The sequence below is a fragment of the Candida jiufengensis genome, assembly GCF_024610255.1.
Source record: "Candida jiufengensis strain CBS 10846 chromosome Unknown scaffold6, whole genome shotgun sequence".
Classification (NCBI taxonomy): Eukaryota; Fungi; Ascomycota; class Pichiomycetes; order Serinales; family Debaryomycetaceae; genus Lodderomyces; species Lodderomyces jiufengensis.
Genome location: NW_026261557.1, coordinates 734,142 through 753,655, shown reverse-complemented (window position 1 = coordinate 753,655; position 19,514 = coordinate 734,142). Strand labels below are relative to the sequence as shown.

Genomic DNA, 19,514 nt, shown 5'->3' with positions numbered 1-19,514 from the left:
GAATATTGAATTTACAAACCTACTTTTAATATATATTTCCTCTTTTTACACTCTTTGCTTTGCTTCCATATACTTTATCAGGATTTCAATTCCGTTATTATGATACACTAAACTCTTAATCTCTTTACTACAATATTCCTTAAAATAATCAGTAAATCCATAGTCTATTAATATTTAATACAGAAATTATTTGAAAATACTATACAAAGAAATTTATAATTATTTACAAGTCATTATTACCCAATTAATTCTCCCCATTCTATTCTTATATTTATTTCATTCTTAAGCAGCTAATTTAGCAGGTTCTTCAGGATATACAGGAGCCATAGTAGGTTGAGCTTGTAATCTTTGCATCATCATACCAACACCTTCAAATACTCCTAATAAACAAGCACAAGTAATTGCAGAATTTCTTGTATGTTTCCAACCACCTCTTATCGCTAATGCACCACCTGTGAAAAATCCTGCTATAACTGCATTCCAAGCATCTTCTCTTTTTCTAATTGCTTTTACAGTACAATCAAAAGTTGAGAATAATCCACCCCATACTCCAAAATTACCTCCTACAACTGGAGCTCTTGCTTTTATTGCTGATAATGCTCCATAACCTCTTTCTCCATGTGGTGAATTTCTAAAACCTTTTATACCATGCCATACACAACCTCCAATAACTCCCATTGCAAATGCTCCTCCGAAATCATTTAATATAACTATTGGACATGGATCTCTTGTATGATCTGCTGACATTGTTTAATTATATAAATATATGTGATGTGATATGAATTATTTATTAATTGTTTATTGATGTGATTTGAAAAATTAAAAAAACTAAACTGATGATGTTGTCTTAAGTTTTTTTATTGGTGATCGTAGAAATTGTAAAATAATTGATGATGTAATTAAATTTTATGATAATGATCTTTATCTATAATTAAGATTATTAGGTTGGGTTGAAAATGGTTGATTAATTACCTTTTTGATGGCTAATTTATGACTACAGTAATAAATTTTTTTTTTTTTTGGTTGTGTAATGAAAAATTTTGGTCGTGTGTTTCTTATTCTTATTACACTAATAAATTACAACGAATGTTTCATAATTAACTCTATGCAATTAATATAGATACTTGAAAATTTGACGATTCTTTTATTAGAAAATTATTTATTTATGCCATTAAACTCTATAAAATTACTTGGTATATCTATATTATATACAAGATTTGGTCATTAATTCATCAATTACGTTACAATTAAGAAAAGATATCAATTTTCTTCTCTCGTTGTACGTATTTTATCTATTTTCATCACTATCATTATTCTCATCAGCATTAAATAATACCTCAGTTTCACTTTCAGTCGAGATATCATCTTCATCCTCATCACTAACTTTACCAGTTGGACTTTTTGGTATGTCTTTGTTTAAATTATCACTTATTACTCTACCATTTAGATTTGAGCTACCTTCAACAATTGGTTCATATCCTTTTTTCTTGATAGCCTTTGGTGGTGATAATAGTATACTATCATCCACCTCCTTGGTGACATTATTGTCTTCTTCTTCTTCTTCACCATTCTCTTCATCATCATCATCAATAACAAAATTATCCAAATTTTTTCTAGCTGCTGATTCTAAATTGTTCAATTCAAAATAGTCAGTATCAATTTGAGGACCTGTGAATATTTTATTACCCCAACTTATATAACTCAAACCTGCAATCAATAAAAAAATTATTAATACAACACTTGCATAATTCATCTTATACCAAGTCAAATTTTTTATAACTGGTGGCATACATAATATGAAAACAGATAATACAATCCAAATTACCGATACACCATTTATAAACCAGCCTAATGATCTTAATCTAAAAGCAGAACCTTTAATCTTTTGTCTCTTATTCAACATCAATAAAAAGATAGGTATGCCATTAGCAACAGCTAAAGAAACAACAGCAGCTCCCATAAATGCATTAAAAGCAGATTTTGAAATTAATGATAAAAATGATAATATTGAACAAATAAACATTGATAAAAATAAAGCATTTCTTGGAATTTTATATTCTTCAATTGAATTAACTTCTGTCCATAAATAAGACATTGGTAATCCACCATCTCTAGCTAATGCATAAGTTGATCTTGATGCTGTTGTTAATGAACCAATACTTTGAAATATGACAGTTCCTATCATTAAAATTGCCATTAAAAAACTAACTAAATAAGATTCAGTTGATAATTTAAATACTAAATCTATTGGCATTATATTCGAATCTTGATCTAATAATAATTCTAATTCTGGTAATATGGTTAAAATTGGTATTATAAATATTATCCCCACTATTGATGCCATTAAAATTGAACTTATTACTCCCTTTGGCATATTTCTTTCGGGATTTTTAACCTCATCAGTAATCGAAAATAACATCCCATACCCAGTTAATGTGAATGATGAACTTTGTAAACCAACAATAAAAACTAATGGATCCGGCCAACCTGATCTTGAATTATCAAATGTTGTTAATATAGTTTTTATTGAGTTTGTCTTTTTAGCAAAAAAAATTAACAAAACATCTATAGCTAGAACTGTATAAATGGTCCATAATATACACATTTTATTAATCTTTTCCAAATGTTTTGAAAATTTAAAATTAATCAATCCAACAAATATTAATATTAAAAAATAAACTCCTAATACAAAAAATCGATCTTCTTTATATTCAAAATCTTTTAATCCAAATATACTTAATATGAACTGTGATCCAGAAAACATTATACTAACAGCATAAGTCCAATTCCCAATCAATAATAACCAACCAGTAATCCATGAACTAATTAATGAATATTTCTCAGGACTTAATAAAGCACTAAAATGATATACTCCTCCTGCTGTTGGATATTTTGAAATAATTTCACTTAAACTTAGTACAACAAATAATGACATTAAACAGACTATAATCCATCCATATAATATAGTAACGTTAGCTCCATCCATTAATGAAATCCATAATGTAGAACTTAATCCAAACGGTACCCCCATTACTGAAAATCCTAATCCAATTACTGAACTAACTGTTAATTTTCTTTCTAAATCTTGTTTATATTTAAAATGTTCGATTTCTTCAATATCATCATCTTCATTTCTTTCTGTAAACATTCCAGCTATTCCAGTAATTCCAGCTACTCGTTCTTCTGTAATTAATGATCCTACATATCGTATAGGCGCTGATTCTTGTAATTCTGTGAAAAAATGAGAGGCATATGATGGAGGTGCGACTTCAACATGGTTTTCATTTGAGGTGTTTGTAGATGATGATGTAGTTTCTGAGGTTGAAGAATTTGATGACGTCGAGATATTATTTGAAGGTGATTCAACCTGAGAAGATGTTTCTACCATCAACTAATGTTTTTAATTGTGTGATGATATTATGGGGAGGTTGATAATAATTAGGTTAATCTGATGTGATGAATCAATTTAATGAAATTAAGAATCTATTTGATCAAGGGCTGTATGGTAAAATAATTATAAAGTTTTAATGATCTCTGGAGTATTCAAGTATTTTCATTAAAATAATTGAATTAATTTAATTACTAAATTTAGACACTTTGGTGCGGCTTTTTGATGTCAAGCTTTAATTTTTTTTCTTTCTTATTATCTTTTTAATCTTTAATTATAGAGAAAGAACATCACTTTAATTCATGTAAACTTTTCTTCAAAAAAAGCTTTTCAAGATTTAAACTCACCCCGTTTATTATACAAAATGTGTTAAAGGGAGATCTTGCACTGTTAATTTCTCTGTTGACAATTTGTTAAGTTAAATTATGTACATGGAAATATGTACAATTATTTTTGTGTAGCGTTTGGGATCTAATTATAATAAATTATTATATTTCAAAAATTATATATTATGGTAATAATAGTGGTATTAATTAAAGTGTTTCAGATTGTGAAATGATTATAAATTAATCATCGAATTTTCGTTTTTTTTTTCCTCAACTCATGCATTAAGAATCATATGGATAAACAACCACAACAAAAAGGAATTGAAGAGGCTGAAGATAAATCAAGTCTATTACTGTCAGATCAAGAAATTAAACTAATTCCAAGTAGTCAAAATCATAAAATTACTAAAAACTATGTATCAACTGATGCTAGAAGGAGTAAAATAACAATTAGAGACCTATTAATTGAAGTGTTAAATAAAATAATACCCTCAGTTACCAATCCTGAACATGGTGCAGACCTTTTTGGCTTCACATATATTAATGCATTATCAACAAGAGAAAAGGTTGAGTTATTAATCTCATGTGGTCATCAAAATATTGCGTCGGTTCTGGGGTATATGGACAAGTTGTTAGTCTTGTTTCAAAGACCAAATAGAACCGATACTTCATGGAGTTTTATTACATTGAGTTTTTACATCCTATACAAATTATTGAAAGAAAATAAATTTCCATTTGAGCTAATTGGGCCATTATCAATGGGTTCAGGAAAGAGCCTACATTTATATCCTTTCAGTTGTCAAATAAATGTTGCTGATCAAGCTGAACTTCTCAAGCTAAATTTAAGTCATATAACAATCCCACTTCGAAAGTATTTAATTACTAGTTATAAACATTTTGAACATAAAAGAATATTGAAATTTTTGAAACTATGTGATGAAAAATCTCTTACTCCAATACATAACCATTATTACGTTGAATCTCCGTGTTGGGTAGAATTAAGTTTCAATAAGTTGGAATGCGCAATAGAAATGGATCAATTAATAAAATTAAACAATAATAAAAAATGGAATCCTTATGTATTCAAATTTCAATTATATAACCCAGTGGGTTTGCAAAAGAGAACGGATGGTGTTGATAATTACATCTTTTTCCCCGTTAAAAAACTTATGAACATGGTCAACTTCGAATCGATTATTAATTTAAATATAGATTTGAGTTTAGTTGATTTATTTTCAGAAAATAATGCAGAACAATTGTTAGGCTTAGATTTGAAAAATTTACAAGTATTAAATTTAACAGTTCACAGAAGTTTCAATTTGGAAAAATTCATTTTGTATTTAAAACCAAATCAATTAACAAATTTTCGTTTGACTATAATATTAAATCACAATTCATCTATAAATCAAAGAGTAAATATGATTGAAGATTTCGATAGAGATTCAATCAAAACAAAACTTTTAAAATATGTTTCACCAGGTGGTCTGGCTTCTGTTCATTTTAAATATAGAACATGAAATATTAAATAATTAGTTCATATTAATATATATTCAAAAATCAAAATCACTATCATTTTCATTATCTTCATCAACTCCTATAATCTCTTCATGTTTTACAAGCACAGGTAAACTAATACTATTATCACACCTGACATGAATATTCCCCAATTGATCTATATTTATTATCCCACCCAAAGGTCTATGCTTATCATCAACTAGATAAATTAAAACATCATTTATATTTGTAATTAATTTTTCTAAATCCCAATTCGTATATCCAATTTTTAAATTTATAACATCACCTAAATTTGAAGTTGGAATAAATGATGGATTACCTACTATTGACTTTAGTTGATTCTGTACATATTTTGAATCACAATTGTTATCTTTCAATTTATTTTGTTTGGTTTTAGTTAGTTGTTGAGTTGGACTTGATTTATTCATTTGAATCATATATGGAATTTTCTTATTTTTGAGATAAAAAATTGTACCTAATATATCTGGTAAGAATTTGAAAATTCTAAAATCACAAACAACTATATCGTTTTCTTTATATAATTTTATTAAATTCTTGGAGTTTTTAGATAAACTTTTTAATTTTTTCAATGATATTATTTCATTAAATGAATCTTCTGTTGGTGAATCTTTTTTAAGCAATTCTTCTCTGTATATATTCGAAGGATCTTTAGTGATGAGCAATATAGACTTATTCTCGACTTTGTTTAATTTATGAGTTACTGGTATAATTCTTGATTTATAATCTTTTATTTTGATTAATTTAATTTTGATATTGATTGTTAAATAGATTGGTGATGCTTGAGATTGTCCTTCTACTTTTTGATGCAGTTTCAATGCTTTTAGTGATTTTTGAGTTTGTTTTAAAGCATCTTTACCTAGTATGAAATCAGCAGACATGTGTTCTGAGAATGTAGTGGAGTTGATAATGAGTTTGTAATTTTGGAGATGATCTTCTTATTTTATTTTTCTCGAGATAAATTATCAACCCTCATTTACCGCTTTAGTCAACTTTCATATATTTTACAACAGAGTTTGTTAAGTACCGTAGAATTTGCGATTCTTTTATTAGAGAATTTATTATTTATACTAATACAATACTTATAATTGTTGTCATCATCATTACTATTGTTGCTATCATTAGATTCCTGATCAAGTAGGAGATACATTGAGAATTATTATTATCTAATCTCCTCTTAATGCTCTTATTACTGCAGGTCTTCGCATCATATACTTAGTCCATTTATAAACTTCAGGAAATTCAACTTTCAAATTTATTCCAATTCTATCAACAACATTATTCCAAGGTACAAATGATAAATCTGCAACTGTAGCTCTATCACCAACTAGCCATACGGGATAATCGAAATATCTTGATTGTGATAATGGGGTAGTACCAGCACTATAAGCAGCAGCATTTTCAACATCTAGATCCATAATTAAAGCTTCTCTTCTTTCAGCTAAAGCCATTTCGACAACTCCATAAACTCTTCTTACTTCATCAGTGTATCTCTCAACAGCACTTGGGACAGGACATGAGTGGAAATATCTGAAATGTAAAGCTTGACCAATCATTGGCGCATGACCACTTGTTTGGAAAAATAGCCAACTATTAATTTGACTTTGTTCAATTAAATTATCACTCCATAAAGAACATTCTCCATTGTTTTCCTTTATATATTTTTGTACCAAGTATAAAATTATTGCTCCCAGTTCCCATATGGAGGTATTTTCATTATAATGATCAATCAATGCTGGTACTCTCGCGTTAGGATTTATAGTAACAAATTCTGGTGCTCTTTGTTCTCCATTATTAAAATCCAAAAAAATTGTATTAAAAGGTAAATTTAATTCTGATAATATTATTGCAACTTTGAACCCATTGGGAGCAGATCTATGAGAAAATAATGTATAACCTTCAGTAGGTTGATTTTGAAAAAATTGTGTAATTCTTGATTGTAATTGTTGTTGTTGTTCTATATTATTTGAATTTGATGAATTTCCTGCTTCATTTTGCAATTGTTGTTGTAATAAGTTTAGATTTACTTCATTTTGTTGTTGATCCGTAAGTGATACTGATTTTAATCCTGCTGATAAATTAGATATTGTGTGAGGATTGCCCTGTGAATTATTATTATTATTGTGATTTTGGTTGTGATGATTGTTGTTATTCATGATTGAGGATATATAGGGTTGATTGGAATAATAAAATGTGTGAGAATCAATTGTGGATATTAAATTTAGTTGTATTTCAATTAATGTGCTTTGAAAAGTGAACTCGTAAATAGCAAATCTGGAGTAAATTAATATTTAATTGTAGTGAAAATATCTAATCTAATTTAAAGTATGTGACAAAAATTATTTGTGAGTAGTAGGTCTAGTACTTGTTAATTGAGTTGATTATGAATATGTTTTCATATATGTATGTATTAACGGTTAATTATGTGTTGTATATCCTTGATAAAATATTTAAAAACTTGAGTGGTAATCAATTTTTTTTATCAAAATTTTTTTGATAAATTTTTTTTGTTTATTTTTTTTAATTTTTGTCTTTTCTTTATTTTAAACTTTGAGTAAAGAATAATATTATAATTTGTGTTGATAAAGTAAAATGAGTGAAGAAGATCGATGTGGATAATATGATGATAAATTTACTACAACAACTATAATAACTGGAATGATAAACGAAAATGGATCTGTAAATTATTCGGAGTAAGCCTTAGTACATACATAAAACGTTGTGTTTATTAATTTATCTGTGATCGGACAATGAATTCCGGGAAATTTTTATTCTGAGTTTGCTACCAGTTGCTGAGTCACTTTTCTAATCATTTAAAACGATTTATCTAACTACCTTCAAAGGATAAAAATAAGCTGACATGAAAAGTGGTTACAATCAGGGATTTGATTGCAAGTAGTAGCTTCTTATACTCTGATTTCAGAATTACTATTCGTTTACTGGTAAATTAAGCGTCAAGATTGTAAATGTTGTCAAATAACGAAGTGAAAGACATGTCAATATAGTCGAAATTACGCAAATGCTCCATGTAAACAAAGAATATATTATAGACTTAGCAAATCAATAATGTATTGAATTGCTCTCTACTGTAATGAATTAATTGGAGAGATTGTTTCAAATTAATGAAGTTGACTCAATCAAAAAATCCTATTAATAAATTTACCGCTTAAGCTGAATATGGATAACTTAATTTTAATTTCAGTATATGTCTAGGAAAGAACTTAGCTAAAATTTATCAACTTGTATGACGACGATAGTAACTATTGAACCAGTCATATCCCTGAAGCAATAGTCAATCAATCTAGCTACTTTGTTTTAGCTAAATGTCATATTAGAAGTAATTATACTCTTATCAGTTATGATAAATTCTTCACTATCATAATAAATAATAAATAAAGTAATAATTTCCGCGAAATTTTAAATTTTTTATTTATTTTTTTCAGAATATATTAGATCAAATCAAGATTATTATTATTTACATTTAACAACTCATTTTATATTACGACTGATCTCAGATAAAACCAATTGATTCATTAGTCATCATATCATACCCCAATCTCACCACATCAATCAACTTAAAGTCAAACAAATTTTCATGTCTGATCAAGTAATTGAAGAAGAACCACATATAGCTATATTAGTATTAGATACACCTATACCTAAAATAAGTGAAGTATATGGAGATTTTGGAGATCAAACGATAGAATTATTAACAAAACCTTCTACTCCACCATATCAATTAAAAAAATATCAATTGAAAAACGATAATTTAGAAGAATTAGAAAAAGTTTATGAAAAATTAAAGAAAAATATTCAACTGAATTTAATTCATGGATTTGTACTTACGGGATCAGGATGTGACGCATTTGGTGAATACAAGTGGTTAATTCGATTCAAATCTTTTTTAAAAAATGTTATTATAAATTTACAAAAACCTATAGTGGGGATATGTTTTGGTCATCAAATATTGGCGTTAGTATTGGGTTGTAAAATAGATAGAAATAATGAAGGTTGGGAATTAGGTATAACTACAATCAACTTAAATGATGAAATTTACAAAATACCAAATTCTCCATTTTTGGAATTAAATCAAAGACAAAATATAGATTCCTTAGATGATCAAGCATTGGTACTTTTTGAACACTTAAATTTAATTGAATTTCATCAAGATATTATATATGGTGGTATTCCACAAGGTTTTGTAAATTTCGGCTCGACTTCAAAATGTTCAATTCAAGGAATGATCAGTCTACCACAACAACCACAACAATCACAACCAATAGAAGAAATCAAATTAAAAACTACAAATTATAAAATCTTGACATTTCAAGGACATCCTGAATTTTCAACTCCCTTTGCATTAGAATTATTGAAATATAAGTTTGAATTGGGTCTTTTAGAAGAGAATCAATACGAAAAGGCTAAATATCATACTATGAGTTTAAATAATCAAGGTGATTTGATTGGGAAAGTCATTTGTAAATTTTTGTTCCAACAAGATGATAAAACTGTATAAATTTAAGTGGTGTATTTATAGATTTGGTTTTTTAATTTTTAATAAGTAATTAATAATATATTAAGAGATTAGTAGAGTATATTAAAATATTAAATATGTATCTATTAATAAATATTACGAAATACTATACTTTTGATTAAATGAATTGTTTTCTAAGAGTATAAAGTTTTATTTTTAATTTGTATAATTAATTTATATATTAAACCTATCTATTTGATAATTTGGAGTTGAGATTTTTCAAATTAGTAATCTTCAACTCCAAATTTTTAATTTTGTCGTTTAAAATTTTTGTATCTTGATAATTTTGATTTGATAACTTGTTGATAACATCTCTCAATTCATCTCTTTGTTGCTTTATTATTACAATTTCCTCATTTAATTGAGAAGATTGATTTTTTAATTCTTCATTATCAAATTTTAAAATTTGGAATTTTTCAATTAAATTATTATCGAAATCTTGATTTTGTTGTTGTTGTGGTTGAAGTTGTTGTGATTGATTTTCTTTCTGAGTTAATTCCATATCTTTAATTTTTAAATTTAATTGATTTACTTCATCATTTTTCAAAAGTAATTGATTATATATTTCAGTTTTTTCATAATTTAATTTTAATGGACTTGGAGTTAAACCATTTTCCTGTAATAATGCATGTTGTTCACTTATAAATCTTAATCTTTTTTCTTTATTTAATTTTTCTTGTAATTCAACAATTTTTTGAGATTTCTCCAAATTTTCAATTTGTAAATTATTTGTATTTATTGGAGATAATTTACCATCTAGATTGTAACCATTTTGTTGACTCAATTTATTTTCTAATGATAATTCTCTCTTGATTGATGATGCTAATTCTTTTGTTATTAATTCTAGTTCATTTAATAGTTCACTATTACAATTCATTATATGCATTTCTTCCTTTGTGAAAGTTAAAGGTTGTTGTGGAGGTGTTTGTTGAGTTGATTTGTATTGTTTATTGTTTTCATTTGATATTGATGCAATGGTACTTGATGATGGAATTCTTTGATTCAATGAAGCTCTTCTACTTGATGCTGCTGATGATATTGGTATTTCATCTTCATTACTAACACTCGATCTTTTAGATTTAGATAATCTTTTTAAGAAGTTTTTACCAGAAAATGATGATCTTTTCTCCTTTTTACTGGGTTGTTGACTTGACAAAGATGCTGAAGATAAGACTTTTGGTAATACGGGCATGGATGAAGTTGATTCACTAGTGGATCTATGATCAGGGGCATTTGGTCTTGATATATCGCCACTCGTTAATGATGATGAAGTAGGAGTTCTTGAAGGAATTGTTGGGTTTTCGTGTGTACTTGCTATTGGAATAAATTCACCTCTATTTTGTTCAGCTTGCCTTTGTTCTTCAGGAATATCTTGAATTGGTTCTGTTATATCTGCTGGGATGTTATATGTTGTGTCATTTGCATCTTCATTATCGTTGAAATTAAGATTTGGTATTGTGTTATTATTGTTATAGCCCCCAAAAATATCTTTATGTTGAGAAATATTTGAAGTTGAAGCAGTTGGTGGAGTCGTATTCCCATTATTTTCATTATTTTCATTTGGATAGAACGGATGATCTTGCTTTCTAAATTCACTTTCATCGGTATCTGAATTATTATCTACTGGTAACGGTAAAGGTGATTGACTTGCTTCATAATATGATGTTGGGGAATCAGTTTTCATTAATCCAGGACCTGCAAAATTTGAATTATTTGTAATTGATGGAGATCTAAAATTATTGAATGCAGTGTTTGCAACTAAGTTTTTGATTGAATGACTTTCCAGTGTATTTCTTCCTGGTTGTTTATAAATTGGATGAGGTTGTTGGTGTTGTCTTTGTTGAGCCTTTTCGTAAGTTGTAACGCTGTCATTTTCTCGTATTGTTTCATCATCTTCATCTGGTGGAGTGTTTGGAAGCTCTTTTTCTTCTTCTTCAAATGATGATAACTTTGGATCATTTGATTTCACTTTAAAGTGTTCCTGTGATGAATTGTTAAAGTGCTCTTCATATGGACTAATTGGAGGTTTCTTTCTTCTTAATGTGGTAGTACTTTTAGCATCAGAATCATTATCATTTGAATTATCATTGAATAAATTTAGTTTCCTAACTCTAGTTGAATTATTCTTCTTTAATGTTGATTTTCTAGATATTTGTATTCCCTTATTATCTTCTTCATCAAATTTATATATGACATCTTGCTCATCTGGTTCATGATGTGGTGATTCGTCTTCTTCAATTACATCGTTTAATGAATCTGATGAATTCTTTTGTTGAGTTGTATATTGAGGTTGCGCTGGTGGTACAAATTGATTCATATTATTTTGCATGTACTGATTATTGGGTATTTGTTGATGTGAACCAGTAGGTTGTTGTTGAAACTGTTGATAATTCTGTTGTGGTGGTGGTGGTTGTTGCTGGAATTGTTGTTGATTTGACTGATATGGAGGATATTGCTGGTTTGGTTGATATGGTTGTTGTTGATGCAGCATTTGTTGACTCGGTAGCTGATTGCCTCTATTAAATTGTTGGTTTTGTCTTTGAGGGAGTTGTGAATTTTGAGAATACATTTGATTTTGTAGTGGAGGACCTTGTTGATATTGCTGTGGTTGTTGTTGACTTGGTGGTGCTTGTTGTTGAAATTGATTCAAAGTAGCCCCTCCGCCTAATGATTTAGTTCTTGGATAATTTTGATTTCCAGGTATTCCACCTGGTCCAAGTCCCATTAATGACATTGTTCTTGGAGCTCCATTCAGCATTTGATTTTGATTTTGATTATAATAATTTTGATTTGGTTGAGGCTGTGGTTGTCTTTGTTGTTGAAAGTTCTGTTGCTGTTGTTGTTGTTGATAAGGGTTCATACCGTTTTGACCTTGAGGATTTAATGACATAGTTCTAGGATATCCTCCTTGCATTTGCATACCTCTTGGATTATTTCCTGCCATTGACATTGATCTTGGTTCCATACCCAAATCTTGTTGTGAAAATTGATAATGTTGTTGTTGTTGTTGTTGTTGTTGCATCATTGGATTACCAATATCTGTTGCTAATGAATTAGATCTTAAATTATTCATACTATTCAAACTATTATTATTACTATAAAGCATTGGATTTCCAGCTCCTGTAGCTAAAGAATTTGCTCTCATATTATTATTTCCACCTTGAAACATTGGATTATTATTACCATTCATATTATTTGTTGCTAATGAATTTGCTCTTGCTCCATTAAGCATTGCCATTTTCTTTTGTTGATTCATTTGTTTTCTATATTGAACATTATTTAATTTTGATGGATTTATATTATTAAATGAAGATGCACTTCCAATAGATCCTAAAGTTGGTATTATTGGTGCAGTATCTAAATTTGAACTTGAATTATAAATACCTTTATTTCTTATATGAGTAATATCATCAAATGATACATTTGTACCACTTGTTAATTCAGATATATCAGCACCTGCATCTTCATTAAATTCAGGTATACCTTTATTATTATTATTTATATTTTGAATACGACGAAATGCTTCCATATTGATAATCAATTATCTATAAATTTATATTGTTGAATATAGTAAGAAATGGCTAAATTACTAGTGACAAGTGTGATATTGACTTTAAACGAATGAAATGAATTATTGATATAATGAATAATAAATATTAATTTGATTTATGATTTTATGTAATTTTAAAATTATGCTATATATTGAATTAAATACATCAAATTGATCTATTGAATAATCAAATAATAAATAATTATTATAATAATTTTATATATTTGATTTAAGTAATGTATATGGTTGTAAAAAAAAAATAATTTGATCAATTAATAAACTTATAAAATAATAAATATGAAATATTTTTGGTGGTTTAATTAATATATTAAAAATATTAAAATAATAGCACAGTCTTGATAATATTAAGAGAAAGAAGTGAGAAGTAAAAAAAATTTAATACAGAATAATATATTGTTGTTAAGATGTTAAATTTTTGATGTTTATATTGATATATATTACACTCTCGTAGTTATATGCTTTATTGAAATAATTTCTTATATTATTTAATCGATTTTGAAACTGAAATGTCAACTTCGATTATTGATAGAGTCTTTATTAAACATGATGACTTAATTCATATTTTTAAGGGTTTATTTATAAGTTTTAATTATTTTAAAATGTTTAACTTTTTTTGCATCTATTTTTATTACAAATTTTTATTACTTTTCTTACATTTGTAAATTATTGTTTGAGGTTTAACATTTCAATAATTTTTTAAAAGAAGATTAATATTTAGTCCACTTTATACGGATCTGATATCCAAATAAAATTAACCTTAGATTCAACTTCAAGATCTCATATTACTTACTCTCAATTCTAAAATTTCTAAATTTAGATTTCAAGATATCGGTTATTATATCTAGACTATATCAAAATAATTGTTGTATTAATTTACACTACTCCCGTTTGAATTTTTTTTATCATTTTTTGCTATAGAGATATCATACATAATTAGTACTTTATACAAATAATTTTATTTGAGCTCGAGAATAATCATAATGTAATAATAAAAGAGTTGTGACAACATTCTCCTTATTACTTGCGTGTATTCATCGAGTTTACTTAATTAAAGTATGAAATTGTTCATTCAAGTTTATTTTATTATTCTTTTATTTCAAGTTATTGTTTTAATTAAAAATTATCGGTTGGTACCTTAAAAAATTAAATGAAATCATGGAATTAATTTTTTTCCTTCTACATAATATTATTCAATTATATATTATATTTTGAATTCTAATAATAAAGATTATACAATTTATGAAATGAATTTCTAATGATTTATTAGTCGAATAACTCAAGTTTCTAGATGCAAATTTCTATCTATAAACTAGATCGTATGAACCATGTTTAAATGATAAGGAACTTCTATGCTGGCTATACAGTAATAATATGTATTTAAGTTAAGCGGTTAAATTAAATTTGTATATTTGGTTTAAAAATGAAACTCTTAATTGAATTTTGAGACATGTTTTGTCAAATTCGAATTATGTTATACCTAAATACCACTTCGAGGTAATATATCATTTCTAGTCCAAAGAAACAATAAATTCTACCTCTAAAATCTAATTTTAAAGGTTATTTACTATTGACCACTCGGTTAATAGGTTCATTAGTAAGAATTGAGAGCATCACAACTAGATATTAAAAATTGATAACAAATTGCTTGTTTACTTATTTGAATAGAACAAAAAGTGGACGATTTAAAGTTTTTACTCTTGCGCATATCAAATTAAGGAAAAGTTCAACTAAATCATTTCATTATCAAAGAGAAACTCAATTTTCATATCAAGTACTAAAGTGTATATTCAGGGAATATCACTGTTATATCATATACTCTCTTCTACTTCTTCTTTTATTTCACCATCATCAACAATTCCAACAATTGGATATCTCATTTTAAAAAATTCAACCCAATCATTTAAAACTTTCATTTCTTTATCGTTAAAATCACTATAATCCCAACTTTCAAATGTTTGACCTTGATCATTTGGTTTTAATTTTAATGAGCTTGTTCCAAGTAATCTACTTGCATCTTTACCAACAAAAACATTATATCCTTTACCTGGTTTATAGCTATTTGAATTTGATGTAACATCATATATGATTTTTTTGATACCTACGTAATATTTTGGTATGTCAACTCCATTATATTTCAGTAGTTCTTTTGTTGTAATTTTTGGAAGAGTAGTTATATTTATTTTTTCATTTTGTAAATATATTTCTGTAGGTTCTTTCTTTTTATCACCAAATGCCATCTTGGGTATTAGACTCTGAGATAGATAGTATTTTAAGTTGTAGTTGATTCAATTCGGTGTTATCGATCTTAATTAAATTTTTAAAATGTGGAGCGCTAATTCATTTCTGGGTGAATATATATAAAAAAAAATAAATAAGTCAATGGTTCGACTTAAACTGACAGGTTTAGTGAGCAAAAATTATGCATTTTATGTCGATCCCTGTGGTAACTTTATTCAACGCTACCACTGTCTCGAAATTAAAATCATCTATCTAATACGTAAAAAATTATTATGTTGCAAGTTTGTTATAAAACAACCGAATAGATACCAAAAACCGAATAGATAGACTTTAAGAATCTAATCAAAAATATGATATGGTTCGTACTAGCCACTTTAAAAATTCATGATATATAAGTACTAACAATAAATTTTTTTAGACTGATGAATCAGATAAATACCCACCAAATATTCAAAAACTATTTCAACCAAAACCACCATTTAAATATGTTGAATCAATAGATTATCCACCAGAAAAAAGATCAACAACTTCAATAACGCCTATTTCAAATTACAAATCATTAATATCAAATTATATAACCAAGAACCTACCGAAAAAAGAATCCAAAATCAAGAAACAACCATTGACTAAACATCAACAAAATTTACAGAATGCATCACTAAAAAAATTAAAGCAAAAGGAATCATTTGAAAGACAACTAAAAGATTGGAATGACCCTGAATTATTTGCCAAAAATGAAAAAGATGTAATGAAAGATCCTTATAAAACTGTATTTATTGCAAGATTAGATTATGATTTAACAGAAATTGAAATTTCACAATATTTTCAAAAATTTGGAGTAATTGAATCAATAAGTTTAATTAAAGATAAAGATGGAAAATCAAGAGGTTATGGGTTCATAGTTTACGAAAGAGATTCAGATGCTCAAACTTGTGTTTCGACATTATCAAGAACAGGTGTTAAATTAAAAAATAAAACTATATTAGTGGATATTGAAAGAAGTAGAATTTGGAGAAACTGGAAACCGAGAAGGTTAGGTGGTGGTGAAGGTGGTAGAAATTATATAAAAGAAGGTAAAGTAGCTTCAGTTGCTGCTAGTGGTAGAAGATTACATATCGCAAATAACTCAAGTCATCAAAGAGATCTTTATCAACAACAACAACAACCACCAGTTCATATACCTCGTCAACCTGCATCACATAATACTTCAACTAATGGGTTTTCTCATCAACATAATCCTCATAAATCAGCGTTTCCAATAAATGAAGATAATAAGGTATCAATTAAAGATAAATATGCTAGATATTCCTCAACACCTGAACATCAACAACCATCATATAAACCTGCATATCAACCAACTTCCGGATCAAGATCAATACGTAGTATTAGGCAACGTGATTGATGTATAGATTTAGGTAGTAAACTAATAAATATACTAAATCATATCTGAAATTTTACGCGCGCCAAATTCAGAAATGTATTTTATTACTCTATTTCTGTTCATCCTAACAAAAAATAAATAACAATACGACTTAGACAGTTTAAGCAACAAAATAAATTTACCCCATAACCAAATTTTATTCAAAACTAACAATTGATCTACTTTAGTATACTTTCACAATGCCAGATGAAAGTCCAGTGAAAAGGAAAATAGAATTAGAAGAATTAAATGAAAATTTAAAAAGAACAAAATCAGTTAATCATGAAGATTTAAAATCAATTGTTATTCATGAAATTAAAAAATTATTTGAAGATAGAATTTCAAGATTAGAATCAAGAGTTAAATATTTAGAAGATGAATTAGATTTAAAAGAAGAAAATGAACCCAAAGATTCGGATTTAATTAATGATGATGATAATGAGAATCATGTTAGTAATGATAAATTTAATGATAAGGAAGTAGAAGGAGAGAATGACATAGACGTGGATATACTGAGAGATGATGATAATGAAAATAAGGGCAGTCTAAACAATAGCAATCAAATCACGAATCCTCCTGCTCTACCTCCAAGAGCTCAATTTGGTGGAGGTAACACATTTCAATTTAAAGCAAATTCATCAACCATTCAAAGTAACGAAACAAAAAAAATTCCATCAAGCAATAAGCCAGTATTTGGTGCCACTACAACATTTGGGAATATGAACAAAACCCCATCAATATCAGATACAACCACTTCTAAACTTGAATCAAAACAAGTACCTATAAGTTCAAAACCTGTATTTGGAGCAACAACATCTTTTGGAAACATGAACAAAAACAATAGCAAAGATAGTACTGAAGATAACAACAACTCAAAATCATCAACACCAACTGCATCAATTGGAGGGTTTAGTACATTTGGTTCAAAATCAAGATTTGGAAATGCATTTCAAGAATCAATAAAACAAAAATCATTCTTAGATTCAGCCCCATCATCATCATCATCAACATCAAGTACTAAGAAAGATAAATCCAAAAAGGAAGGAGGATTAGACGAAGAAGGAGAAGAAGAAGACGAAGAAGAAGAATCAGGTAAATCACAAAATAAAGATGCATTACCAACATCAACAGCAACTCAACAATTTAAACAAGTAGATTTAAATCCAGTTGAACAAACCACAGGAGAAGAAGATGAAAAATCTATATTTAATTGTACTGCAAAATTATTTGAATTAAAATTAACATCAATAGAAGAAGGTTGGAAAGAAAGAGGTATTGGACCATTGCATTTAAATCAATCTACCATAACTCAAAATCAAATTAGATTAGTTATGAGATCTCAAGGACTATTAAAAGTTATACTAAATTATAAAATTCAAAAAGATACTGAAATCCTAAAAGGTTTAGAAGCAAGTTTAAATCCAGGGAAATATTTAAGACTTAATTCTATATCAGATGGTAAACCAATTCAATATTTATTAAAATTTAGCAATGAACGAATAAGAGATGAATTGATTGATAATATTGAACAGTTGCAAAATGAAATATAAAAATTTATAAATGAAAATCATATATAAAAAATATTAGAATAATTTGTAATTAATCGCCACAAAGGTAATTTAATAGATCTTAGTCATTAGTATTATATATTGTCCCTATTAATATAATTGATATTAAATTTAAATATTATTTTTCTCTATTAAATGCAATACTAACAACAGTTGAACCTTGTATACCACCAAATTGAAAACTCGGATAATTGATCTTTTCAAAAACTTTTAAATCAGTATTAGTAGTAATCACTTTTATAAGTTCATCTTCTGTAAAGTTACATGAAGTTATTAGCAAAATTGAATTCTGAATCATCATTTTACTAATCTGATTTGCATATATGTCCATACCTCTTTTACCATCGTTCGTTATTGGATCTTGATTTAATGCTATTGCGTCTAAAGTTCCTTTATCTAGTATTATATCAAATTTATTATTTTGTAAAAATTCCGAATCACTCGCAAGTAAATCAACTTGATCAAATTTAAATTCATTTTCAGGATATTTAGTTTTGGATATGTCTTTTGCAAAAGCTATTGAATCCGGTGAATAATCAATTCCATGAAATACAAACTGCTTTTGTTCTTCCTCTTCCAATTCTTCTTGCAAGTCCTCCATTAGTTGAAACAATAAATGACCATTTCCAGTACCTAAATCCAAAAACAGTATTTTATCTTGGTGCAAATCCGGCAACAAAGTATCTATAATAAATTGAATCATTTTATTTTCTGCATCTGAATCATCAAACCAACATTCACCGGTATCTTCATCATTATTTTTAAAATTTTGTTGTTCCTTTTTGTAAAAATTATCCCAACTAATGTCAAAAGTTAGTATCATCATCACATATTCTTTCAATAACTTTTAGTCATACTATTCTTTTGTACCTAATTTTGATGAATTTAGCTGTATTTCTTCCGTCATGTGAATATATGATATTGAATTGTTGGGTA

At 27.4% G+C, this 19,514-nt stretch overlaps 11 protein-coding genes across 11 annotated transcripts; 4 read left to right on the top strand and 7 right to left on the bottom strand. All coding sequences in view use genetic code 12, as the record gives it.

Moving 5' to 3' along the window:
- Positions 1-282: 282 nt before the first annotated feature.
- TIM17 (protein transporter) lies at positions 283-747 on the bottom strand (the record flags this gene model as incomplete). The annotated part of the gene is made up of 1 exon (XM_051761781.1): positions 283-747. One exon carries the CDS (start codon positions 745-747, stop codon positions 283-285), a length of 465 nt encoding a protein of 154 aa, XP_051621810.1.
- A 541-nt stretch (positions 748-1,288) lies between these two features.
- On the bottom strand, positions 1,289-3,388 carry TPO5 (Tpo5p; the record flags this gene model as incomplete). Its single annotated transcript, XM_051761780.1, has 1 exon — positions 1,289-3,388. One exon carries the CDS (start codon positions 3,386-3,388, stop codon positions 1,289-1,291), a length of 2,100 nt encoding a protein of 699 aa, XP_051621809.1.
- Positions 3,389-4,007: 619 nt separating this feature from the next.
- KGF54_001412 (uncharacterized protein) lies at positions 4,008-5,231 on the top strand (the record flags this gene model as incomplete). The annotated part of the gene is made up of 1 exon (XM_051761779.1): positions 4,008-5,231. The coding sequence occupies one exon, from the start codon at positions 4,008-4,010 to the stop codon at positions 5,229-5,231; it is 1,224 nt and encodes a 407-aa protein (XP_051621808.1).
- Positions 5,232-5,264: 33 nt separating this feature from the next.
- KGF54_001411 (uncharacterized protein) lies at positions 5,265-6,128 on the bottom strand (the record flags this gene model as incomplete). The annotated part of the gene is made up of 1 exon (XM_051761778.1): positions 5,265-6,128. One exon carries the CDS (start codon positions 6,126-6,128, stop codon positions 5,265-5,267), a length of 864 nt encoding a protein of 287 aa, XP_051621807.1.
- A 285-nt stretch (positions 6,129-6,413) lies between these two features.
- Positions 6,414-7,403, bottom strand: URE2 (Ure2p; the record flags this gene model as incomplete). Its single annotated transcript, XM_051761777.1, has 1 exon — positions 6,414-7,403. The coding sequence occupies one exon, from the start codon at positions 7,401-7,403 to the stop codon at positions 6,414-6,416; it is 990 nt and encodes a 329-aa protein (XP_051621806.1).
- A 1,439-nt stretch (positions 7,404-8,842) lies between these two features.
- On the top strand, positions 8,843-9,763 carry KGF54_001409 (putative amidotransferase; the record flags this gene model as incomplete). The annotated part of the gene is made up of 1 exon (XM_051761775.1): positions 8,843-9,763. The coding sequence occupies one exon, from the start codon at positions 8,843-8,845 to the stop codon at positions 9,761-9,763; it is 921 nt and encodes a 306-aa protein (XP_051621805.1).
- A 205-nt stretch (positions 9,764-9,968) lies between these two features.
- On the bottom strand, positions 9,969-13,310 carry KGF54_001408 (uncharacterized protein; the record flags this gene model as incomplete). The annotated part of the gene is made up of 1 exon (XM_051761774.1): positions 9,969-13,310. One exon carries the CDS (start codon positions 13,308-13,310, stop codon positions 9,969-9,971), a length of 3,342 nt encoding a protein of 1,113 aa, XP_051621804.1.
- Positions 13,311-15,160: 1,850 nt separating this feature from the next.
- On the bottom strand, positions 15,161-15,589 carry KGF54_001407 (uncharacterized protein; the record flags this gene model as incomplete). Its single annotated transcript, XM_051761773.1, has 1 exon — positions 15,161-15,589. The coding sequence occupies one exon, from the start codon at positions 15,587-15,589 to the stop codon at positions 15,161-15,163; it is 429 nt and encodes a 142-aa protein (XP_051621803.1).
- A 356-nt stretch (positions 15,590-15,945) lies between these two features.
- On the top strand, positions 15,946-16,992 carry KGF54_001406 (U1 snRNP complex subunit; the record flags this gene model as incomplete). Its single annotated transcript, XM_051761772.1, has 2 exons — positions 15,946-15,948; positions 16,009-16,992. The coding sequence occupies 2 exons, from the start codon at positions 15,946-15,948 to the stop codon at positions 16,990-16,992; spliced, it is 987 nt and encodes a 328-aa protein (XP_051621802.1).
- Positions 16,993-17,210: 218 nt separating this feature from the next.
- On the top strand, positions 17,211-18,560 carry KGF54_001405 (uncharacterized protein; the record flags this gene model as incomplete). The annotated part of the gene is made up of 1 exon (XM_051761771.1): positions 17,211-18,560. One exon carries the CDS (start codon positions 17,211-17,213, stop codon positions 18,558-18,560), a length of 1,350 nt encoding a protein of 449 aa, XP_051621801.1.
- A 136-nt stretch (positions 18,561-18,696) lies between these two features.
- KGF54_001404 (uncharacterized protein) lies at positions 18,697-19,485 on the bottom strand (the record flags this gene model as incomplete). Its single annotated transcript, XM_051761770.1, has 2 exons — positions 18,697-19,378; positions 19,436-19,485. The coding sequence occupies 2 exons, from the start codon at positions 19,483-19,485 to the stop codon at positions 18,697-18,699; spliced, it is 732 nt and encodes a 243-aa protein (XP_051621800.1).
- Positions 19,486-19,514: the final 29 nt, after the last annotated feature.